Source organism: Zootoca vivipara, chromosome 1 (genome assembly GCF_963506605.1).
Source record: "Zootoca vivipara chromosome 1, rZooViv1.1, whole genome shotgun sequence".
Lineage (NCBI taxonomy): Eukaryota > Metazoa > Chordata > Lepidosauria > Squamata > Lacertidae > Zootoca > Zootoca vivipara.
This window is the reverse complement of record NC_083276.1, coordinates 34981061-34991609: the sequence shown is the minus strand read 5'-3', so window position 1 is coordinate 34991609 and position 10549 is coordinate 34981061. Positions and strand designations below refer to the sequence as shown.

The 10549-nt window shown below is 41.7% G+C and overlaps 1 protein-coding gene across 1 annotated transcript in view; it reads left to right on the top strand.

The window, feature by feature from the left end:
- Window positions 1–1977: 1977 nt before the first annotated feature.
- COCH (cochlin) overlaps window positions 1978–10549 on the top strand; it is a 33794-nt gene continuing 25222 nt past the window's right edge. Inside the window, exons 1-4 of the mRNA XM_035110152.2 lie at window positions 1978–2163; window positions 2366–2398; window positions 2587–2631; window positions 8768–8924. Of these exons, the coding sequence (XP_034966043.1) occupies window positions 2139–2163; window positions 2366–2398; window positions 2587–2631; window positions 8768–8924 (260 nt within the window). The 5' untranslated portion in view covers window positions 1978–2138. The remainder of the gene's footprint in view (window positions 2164–2365; window positions 2399–2586; window positions 2632–8767; window positions 8925–10549) is intronic.

Genomic DNA, 10549 nt, shown 5'->3' with positions numbered 1-10549 from the left:
ATTTATTGGAAAAAAAAAGAAAATCCTATATATACTCACTTACCTGGGAGCCAACCCCCTTGAACTCAGGATGAGCTCAGCTGTTAGGCTTTCTTATTTTCTTCATTTCCCTTTTCTTAATTTCCTTTCCAAATACAAAAACATATACTTTCACATGTATACACATGTGTATATTGAAGGCATGAAAGGCTCTTTTCTGTGAGGTGTGTGAGTGTGTGTGTTGTGTGTTTTCTAATGCTGCCTTTTAAAGCAACAAAAAATTCCTCCGGGGCAATTCACAAGTAATATCATAAGATGTTAGAAGAATACATGCTTGATTTTAAAGCAGAAATCAAACCAGCTAGAATAAATATAGAAATTATGAATGTAGGGTAGAATCACAGGAAGGGTACATCTAGAGAGACTGTGCAGTTATGGTATCTCAGATATGCTATTTAAGCATTTCTGATTACTTAAGCACCAAAATCCAGTCACCATTATTGGTACCCAGGACCATCTAAGTAAAGGCAGATATGTTATTCTGTGAACCGCCCTGAGATCTTATGATGAAGGGTGGAATAATGATGATGATGATGATGCAGTCTGCATTCCTATAGCAAGCACCAAGGTGTCCTCAGGTGAGGAGCAAGAAGGCACCCTTTTGATGAGACCAGTGCTTTTTTTCTGGGGGCACGCAGGGGTACGCATACCGCTAAACATTTTCTGAATCTTTGTACTTTTGTCCATTTACTGTATTTATTTTCCCCAATTTGAACTATAAAATGGTGATTTTCTTCAGTCAAAAATTAGACTACCCGTAAACATTTTCGGGGGAAAAGGAGACACATTTTACACCATCCTAGTGGCCAGGACCGGATTTAGGTTTGATGAGGCCCTAGGCTACTGAAGGTAATGGGGCCCTTTATATGTCCAACTGTCAACAACAAATTGTCACTCTTTTTTGTGTTGAATATATGTTATATGGTTATTTATGGACCTAATAGGTATCTAAAGCCATTTGCACATGCAGAATGTAGGCACCCTATATACAAAAATGAGCAAACCAGTATTTTACTGAGCAGGCTAGCCATTATTTACATCATGGGAGCTTACACAACACAAAACACTGTTGCTGTATGTAGGTTTTATTTTATTTGTTTTTAATCTTATATTTTGGAAATGTACATCCAGATTTTTTTCTCTTTAAATTTTTTAATAATTTTTTGGGGCCCCCAAGGGAGTGCCTGATGTGCTCTGGTGCATGGGATCACGAAGAGTCCGACACAACTAAACAACAACAGGACAGAGAGTGGGGCCCTAAGCTATAGCTTGATTAACTTATACATAAATCCGGCATGGCTAGTTGCCCACCACAATGCGAAGCTACAACACGTTGCCAGTCAGAGTGGACAACAATGGGCTGGAGGTGGATCGCTTTTTTCTGGCTCACTATCTCGCGGCTCCAGAAGGAAATCAGTCCACGGAGCGCAAGGGAATTCGACTTGTACAGACGGAGCCCTTTCAGCCGGCGTCCCTCGCTCTCCCGCGTGCCAGGCACATGGCAAGGCGCCACCGCCTCGGGAAAGGTTGGCTGGGTTTAAGGCCTCCAAGCGACACCCCCCCCCCGGCCCCGGCCTCGCGAAAAACAAATGTTGGGGCTCTGCTTTGCTTCAGAGCTGGGGAGAGTAGAATGCCAGGCGAGGCGCGCCCCCACCCCCCAATTTCCCGAGCAGCGCGGGAAACGAGAGTGGAGCCTGAGAAGCGCACCTGCCCACTTCTCAGGCGCTTCCCGCGCGCGGCAGCTGCCGCCTCTTCAGAAGCGACAGCTGCCAAGGGATCCGGCCCACCCGGGGCTCCTCCGCGCCCTCCCTCTCCCCACGCCCCCACCCCACTCCAGCGGGTCAGCCGCCTTCCCAGGCCACCCAGGAGGCGGCCGAGGTCTTCCCACTAGTGCTCATGCGCCTGGGCAGGGTTTAAAGCCAGCGCGCGCGGTCCCCTCGACGCGCAGCGCTGGTCCAGGCAGACATCCCTGCGGCCGTGGCTGCTTCTCCTCCGGCTCCTTCTCCGACATTACTTGCTGCCAGCCTAAGAGGCGCGCTTTCTTCTTCTTTGCGCCTCTCTCAATTTCCCCGGCGCTGCGTATTCGAAAGGGCGCGACCATGCCACCGGTTGCGAGAACCCAAGGTAAAATAGTTTTGCCTCCCCCCCGTCGCCATTAACCGTTGGCGCCAATCAGGAACCAAGAGCAGCTGCTACCCACCCCCTCACCCAAAGAGAAGTTCTCCCCTCCGTCTCCTCCAGTGTGGGGAGATGGGGGGGGCGTGTGAAGAAGAGCTCTGATTAACCCTGTCGTGGCTGACTCTGTGCCTTCTCCTCCTTTTCCTAGGTGCAGCCATGGCTCCGGTCCTGCTTTTCCTGGGTGGGTATTTTTAACTCGTGCTGGATCCCGGAGCTGGGATGGGGTTGGGGTTCGGAGAGAGGCTTTCGCACATGATTTCCCCTGGGGAGAGGCTCTTCACAACAAGCCCCCCCTCCTCTGCTCAGCATTAGCCTTCTTTCCCCCTCGGGACTCCCTTTGACGACCCCGCTCTCCTCTCTTGATGGCAGGTGTCGTCTTTCTGGCCAGCCCTGCGAAGGCCGACGAGAGCTCGGGTGAGTGCCCTTTCTCAGTTGCAAATAAGTTCGCTGCTTGGGGTGGTCTTTGAACAGGTGCATGTGGAAGCTGTACATGATGCAATGCAGAAATGTGTCCTGGGAGACAACCCCCTTCTCCTGCAAGAAACTGTCTGTAGTCCATGGTTAGGATTTCCGGAATGTATTTTTAGTGTTCTCCTATTCTTGCATTCCAGAGGATTGGACTAGATGACCCTTGGGGTCCTTTCCAACCCTTATGATTCTATGATTCCATGGTTCTACATCCAAAAAAGATGAATTGCTATGTAATCAGTCAATGCATCTCTGTAATCTGTAGCTTTATTTTCCTTCATCCTAAATTGATCTTTTGTTAGTGATAGGTAAAGTACATTCTTATTTAAGGGCTGAATGGCAAAGATAGCTTAACGCCCCTCCCTGTTAACATGCATGATCAAATATTTTAATCAGGTACGAAAATATAGATGAATATGAGTGTGTGTATGAATGTTTAGAGCAAGGCAAAACTCTGTCCTTCTGCATCTTTTTCGAAGCTAAACATGAATACTTACACTTTTATATAAAAAGTCAGAGTCTAATGGGACTGTGATACCCTATAGAACAGCAGGTGTATTGGTCAGCAGTTTTAAAAAGCAACTATGGATTCCTGATATCCCCTCCCTCACCCATGCCCTTATAGTTGTGGTATCAGAAACTGCGTTTGGCAACTTCCCTGATTTTTAAAACATATTCGTTTCCTTGTTGGGGTATTTGAGAGGAGAAAAGCACGCAACCTGCTGCATGCACAGATCTAGTGAAGAAACTAGAAGGGCAGGGCAGGCCTCAAACAGGTGCTCTGGGAAATGAAAACAGACTAAGTCCAAAACATTTCAACATGTTGCTCCAATTGCTTGGACTACTGCAGTCTGCTTAAACTGAAAATCCTACACACATTTATTGGAGAGTGAATTTTATGGAGCTCTGTGGGTCTTGTGAGTAAATATGCTTACAGTTGTGTTAGTTTTCCTTCCGCTGGACTCTTCTGTCTGATAACAATGAGATGTGACTAGCTCAGTTGGTAGAACATGAGACACTTAATCTCAGGGTAGTGAGTTTGAACCCCACATTGTGCAAAAAGATTCCTGCATTGCTGGGGGTTGGACTGGATGACCTTCGTTGTCCCTTCCAACTCTACAATTCTATGATTCTATGTGTTGGACTTGTTTGTCATAATAAATGTTCATTTTTAAAGCACCTGTTTCATTCCTTGCTTCTTCTTGTTGTTTGTTGTTGTTTTACTCTCTGGTACTGCTATTTTTTCTTCTGAGCAGAACTACCATAGTGGCAAAACTATTGTGGTCCAGGTGTTGCATTTGTGACTTGGAAAAAGTTATGTTTATGAGTCTAAAGATGACTACTGTAGCACTCTTAGTTTAATACCACTATTACTGTACAGTACAGTGAATTTACAACTCAAAACTTCTCAGGATTAAAAATTGCAATATTACTTGTGTCTAAGGTTAATATGGAAATTGTCCAAGAGGCATGTATAAATAGCAGGAGTAGAATCTTTTTTGACATTTTTATAGCAAGCAGAAAATAATTGTGTTCACTATAGGGTACCCCCAAAGCCCCCTGTTAATTTGGTTTTCTAGATGACAATAGGATTGATTTCCTTGTGGATTATTTAGGTAATAGCAACACACAGCAGTAGCTCTGGAAAAGTTACTGGAGAGGGATAGAGGAAGTTGTGCATTGAGTAAATTCTCACTTGAATCTTATCACCAGTGATGAAGTGTGCAAGACTATTGATCAAATAAATACATGTTTTCAGTTAATTATTATTTATTATTTAATTTATCTGTCACCTTACACGAAAAAGCCTCTAAGTGACTTACGACAGGATGAAAACCTAGAATGTTCCAGTGTGAATAATAGCTGTAGATTGTGTGAGATAAGGAGAAGCACCCAATGGCATAACTGAATAGACTTTACATTTAAGAACATCTGAATATTTCATGGCTGTAAGAAATCATAAATAATGGTCAAAGCTGCTTACTATGTTGGACTCAATGCAAAGATTATTGGAACAAGTGCGACGGGAAAATGTGTTTCACACAATTATATTCCTAAGAAATGGAATTCTACTACTAAGAAGAACAGGAGAACCCAAGAAGCTACACACCTCCGTTAAAAGGGCACTATTCAGACAATAAATAAAATAAATGGATCTGCTGATACTGAAGAAATGAAAATTCTTTTGATTAAGGTTCATATTTCCAGTGAAGAATTGATTAATATCATTAAACAGAAATGGAGATGAAAAAAGCCATGTGTATTTCTAAGCTCCATCAGCACTGGAAGGAGAACACGGGACTCTTTCCAAAATGGTGAGTGAGGTTTTTGGTGTATTTTTGTAAGCAAAGTATGAGGATTTGACCTTTGACAATGGAAACGCTCATTGGTTGTAGGAGTTGGCAAACCCATAAAGGACCTAAGCAAGATTGTTACAAAGGTTTCTTGTACTGTAGATATCTGGAGAAAGCAGCTATGTAAACTCAAGAATGCTTTCTTTTTCCTTTTATACAAGTAGAATGAAGTCTAAAAAAGAGGCAGTGACTCTGGAAGAACGCATTGGAAAAGAAAGACCAAATGTGTCAAAATAAGAACAAAAAGGTTGTGTATAATAGCAGTAGTATCTTAAATAGAGCTGAAAATTATATTGAAAAGGTATTTGGCCTGCTGTTTGTGCCATGACTTCCTTGGCCGTTAAAATCAAAATATACTTTATGAACCTTTGTCCCATGCCAAGTTATTATAAGGCTCTGGAGAGAGTACACTGCATTGGATATGTGTTAGCAACAGTTGTCTATGATACTCCTTCTTTGAACAATTTTTATATTTCTGGTAATAACTTGAACACTATTGTCTGAGATCTGGCTATTTTACATAATAACGTAAGAGGAGTCTTGCTTGGTTAGCACAAAGGCCTGTCAAGTCCAAAATTCTGATCAGCTTCTCACAGTGGACAGCCAGGTGCTTATGGGAACCCCGTTCAATTTCAGGCGTCTTTTAATAACTGTATTCTTCAAACAACCCTTTCAAACCTGATATTCTTTGCCTCTTCTTCTTCTTCTTTTTTTACACTTCTATTGTTTTTAGGTTGCCCTGTCCTATTTTATATGAGAGTGTGTTTTAGAACTATGTAAATAAAATTAATATAAACAAATATATCCGCAATGAGAACATGAGTGAAATAGGTCTCTCCTGTTCATGATCCCCAGCAATTGGTATTCAGAGGCATGCTGCCTCTGATTCTGTAGGTAATATAGTCATCAAGCTACAGGTTACTAAGGCGCTGATAGCCTTGTCCTCCTTCGATGCCGAATTCCCTTTTAAAGGCATTCAGGTTGGTGGCCATGGCTATAAATATAGCAATAAACCATAATAAATCAACCAGTAAGGTGGAGAATAATGAAATGGTCATGGAACTTATTGACCATTATCTGCAACATAGTGACTACTGTGGGCTGGATGCAGGACCAAAAAGTTTATTCTAACTTTGATTTTGATATCCAGGATAATTATAGCACAACTATTGTATCAAATACCTTTTGAAATACAATTTTCAGCAATAATTGCATATGTAGCAGTAGGCTTTATTGTGCTGCTCTGTACACATCTGTGCATGTCTAGATGCTGCACATCTACTCGATGTTATGAAAATTCTGTGCTGATCATATGTAAAGGTCACTGTGAATATGATTACCATTAAGAATTTCACATACAACCTCAAGAGCTAGATGCATATATCCAGCCCCAGAAGTTGCATCTTTTTACATTGCCTCCAACCTCAGTGGATCAAGGTGGTAATTTACAAATGTCTTACAAGAAACTTTCAAGAAGCCTATAAACATTTTTTTTAACTTTCTTTTTCTTTTATAGGGTCAATAGAGAAAACTTATATCACTCTACAAGTACTGCAATTCTACGGTCACTTGTCCAAGTTGGAGTTAACTTCTGAACACACTTATGAGATTGCACTGTAATTTATTTTTTAAACTGGAAATAAAACAGAAATAAATTTGTTTCTATTAATGAGGTATACTAAACTGGTGTGTTTCTGTGCTGTGTGAAAGAATGTAGATTTTACCATTATTTAGTCTTGTATCTCTTATTTCAGTCAAAATGCAGAAGATTGCAAGAAAAAGAGATGACATAACATAATGAATAACCCAATAACCAAACATAATGATAAACTAATTTACTATAGCAAAGCTAGATTTGGGTAGACTTTTTTTAAAGCACAAAAGGAAATTGAATGCTGGATTTCCTTTAGTCGCTTGTGAAAATGTAGCTCCTATAATTTGGATTTTTAAATTGATCTCATAAATCTAAAACTGATTTCCACACCAAATTATTGCACCAAATAGAATAGCACTATAGTACTAGTATAATCAATCAAGGGACCCAGGTGGCGCTGTGGTTAAACCACTGAGCCTAGGGCTTGCTGATCAGAAGGTCGGCGGTTCGAATCCCTGTGACGGGGTGAGCTCCTGTTGCTTGGTCCCAGCTCCTGCCAACCTAGCAGTTCGAAAGCATGTCAAAATGCAAGTAGATAAATAGGAACCGCTACAGCGGGAAGGTAAACGGCGTTTCCATGTGCTGCTCTGGTTTGCCAGAAGCGGCTTTGTCATGCCGGCCACATGACCTGGAAGCTATACGCCGGCTCCCTCGGCCAATAATGCGAGATGAGCGCGCAACCCCAGAGTCGGTCACGACTGGACCTAATGGTCAGGGGTCCCTTTACCTTTACCTTTACTAGTATAATCAACATAAACTAGAAATTCCCAAATGTGAATTTAATTAATTCAAAACAGAAACAGAATTGCTAAACCATAGAAGAATGAATGGAAAATTAGTGCAAGATCATTTATAACCCAGCCCAATGATTTGGTATGCCACTTAGCAAGACATATCAAAAGCCACAAAGTAATTGAAAACATGTCACACCACTTTGCAGTGACCTGGTGCCATTGTCACAACCCAAAACAACACAGATATTCCACACATGTAGACAAATACAGTTCCCATCTTTGAATATGAAGAGTCTTACTAGTGCACAGGGAACCAACGTTATTCATAGTAAGTAATGCTAACGTGAATTCCAGGGAGTCAGTGGAAAGTAACTGACCTGCTGCATTTTCAATAGTCTGCAAACACATGGCTAATAAAAAAGGATTTCCTGCCAAGGGCCTGTCACAAACTTTGAGAATCCTGGCAGCAAGCAGTGCCAAAGCCCCATGGGTTTATGTGAAGATTAAACCAATACAAGATTTCGCTAATGCCCTGCTATGAGGTTAAAATGACAAATTAACATCAAAGAGAACACCCTGGCTTCTCATTGCAAGGGCAGGCTAGGTGGACAACAATAAGTGTTATTATATTGCATTGCACTTCAGTGTTCTGACTTGTGAATACAAACTAGTCCTGAAAACAGTAATTTGAGGTAGGTAAAATTCACCAATACCTAATGTGTCCAGTGACAAATAAACAAACTAACTAATGCTCTGTTTTCAAATTCAAAGGAGGCAAATAATTGCTAAGCGGTAAAGGAATTGGGAAGGGGATGATGAAACAAAAGAACTGTGCTGTCAGTGCCCCAGTGATGCAAATGAGGCCTATTAGACAATATGTTGCTGTTACATTTAAGCTGCCCTCAAGTCAGCTGTCTGAGGAATGAACTGTGTGGCAAGGAGTTGCCTTGTCCTCCATCTGCTTAAACATTGCCATGCTCTTGGATATGATGTGGGGGGGGGGTGAAGAGTACTTCAAAACTGCCACTGACATCAGCCATAACTTTGAGAACTGTCATTTTAAGGACTTGTTCCTGAGCTTGCTTTACCCTCCTCCCTCCCACTCCTTTTCCCTTGTGTGTCATGTCGAGGGCACGGGCTGCCTTAGAAATGATTTTTGTAAGCCACTCTTGAGAGCATTTTGGCTAAAGGATGAGGCACAAATGCCGTAAGTAAATAAAATAGATGCATTTACACTTAATGATGTATTCATAGAGGTAGACTGGCTGCGCTCCAATTGAATACTGGTTTTTCTGTTAGGCTTTATGTTTTATATCCCATCTCTTTATTTTCCTCTGCAGTCCTGTCAGCTGTCTCATGCTTTACCAGAGGACTGGATCTCAGAAAAAATAATATAGATGTCCTCTGCCCATCGGACTGTCCTATATGGCAATTCTACGTCTATGGGAATGTTGCGTACGCCTCCCTTTCCAGCGTTTGTGGAGCTGCCGTTCACAGGTAAGCTTAATTATCAACAGTTCAGTGAAAATTAGGGGTCAATTTCCCATGCTGCTGTTGTTACTACAGTGGTACCTTGCAAGACGAAAATAATTCATTCCGCGGGTCGTGCCGCCTTACAAAAAATTTCGTCTTGCGGAAACAAATGGCAGACGGGAAAAAAAACGGCAAAAAAAATTTCGCCTTGCGAGACGCAGCCATAGAAAACTTCGTCTTGCGAGGCAACAAAGAATCACAAGACACTTTTGTATAGCGAGTTTTTCGTTGTGCGAGGCGTTCGTCTTGCGAGGTACCACTGTAATTGCATTTCTTCCTCACGCTTAAAGATAAGGCCTCAGGGTGGGCTATAACATTATAAAAACACAACTTTAAAATCAGTTAAAAATGGTGTTGGTTTTTGGCTATGTAGCCTACATAGTTCTATTTCAGGACATACTCTGCAAGCACATGACTTGTCAACTGTGGTCAGACCTGGAACTGAGCAATAGAAGCCACTTGGGAACCTGTGCATGCCACTCCATCATGGAAGAAATGAAGGATTTAACCATAAGAAATAGATGTTTCTAACCTCTAGCTTTTATCATACTTTAAGAATAATCTTGCATTAGGTTTGTTAGCTCTGCCCAAATGAAAATGTTTTTTGAGAGTACACGCAGTCCTTTTCCAGCTACGGTATGTCCAAATGCAGCCTCCCTAGCCTTCTCATGGCAGGAATGGTGGCAATGGAAAGTGTCTCGAAAAGTTATGTGCCAGGTGCTGCCTTTGAGTATTCCTAGATTGGTTTCTCTTGGGCAGTAGTCTTTTGGAAATGGTGCTGCTCAAGAGCGATGGTGAAAGGTTTTTAATGAGGTTGGAACCTGGCATAATGCATTGTCTTCTAGCCATGTACAAATATTGCATGATAACAATAGTCAGTGGAATAATGTCCACTAATGAGTGGATGCCAATAGCAAAGCATTTCTCGCTTTGGATGCATGTTACTGCTATTCTCAAGGGGTGCTTCAAGATGTTTTGCACAACTTCAGTAGAATTAAAAATATGTTTGCAAAAGAGAAACTTCCTTTTTTCTTTTTTTTTTGCCTATGCAGCAGGCCATGATTGGAGCCAGTGTTCAGTCCTGGAACTTGTTTTCTGGGATAGGGCTCAGCTCTGGCACATTAGAGGAATAGATATGTTTGTGTGCATTGTGATTTATGAACACAATAACAACAATAGTAATGGTTACAGGTAGGTAGCTGTGTTGGTCTGGGTCGAAGTAAAATAAAAAAATTCCTTCAGTAGCACCTTAAAGACCAACTAAGTTTTTATTTTGGTATGAGCTTTCGTGTATCTGAAGAAGTGTGCATGCACACGAAAGCTCATACCAAAATAAAAACTTAGTTGGTCTTTAAGGTGCTACTGAAGGAATTTTTTTATTTAACAATAGTAATGCAACTCCTTCCTCTCTCTATGTGTGGGTGTGTGGATGTATAACACAGTCAAGGTGTTAGGGAGGATTGTACCCCTTTCATCTAACCTGTGGACCTTAGTTGCAACTTCATGTCTCTTTCTTAAGCCATTTCAGCTGGAATATATTATCCCAATAATGACACTGGGATAATATTTTGCCCTGATTGGGCTCATGG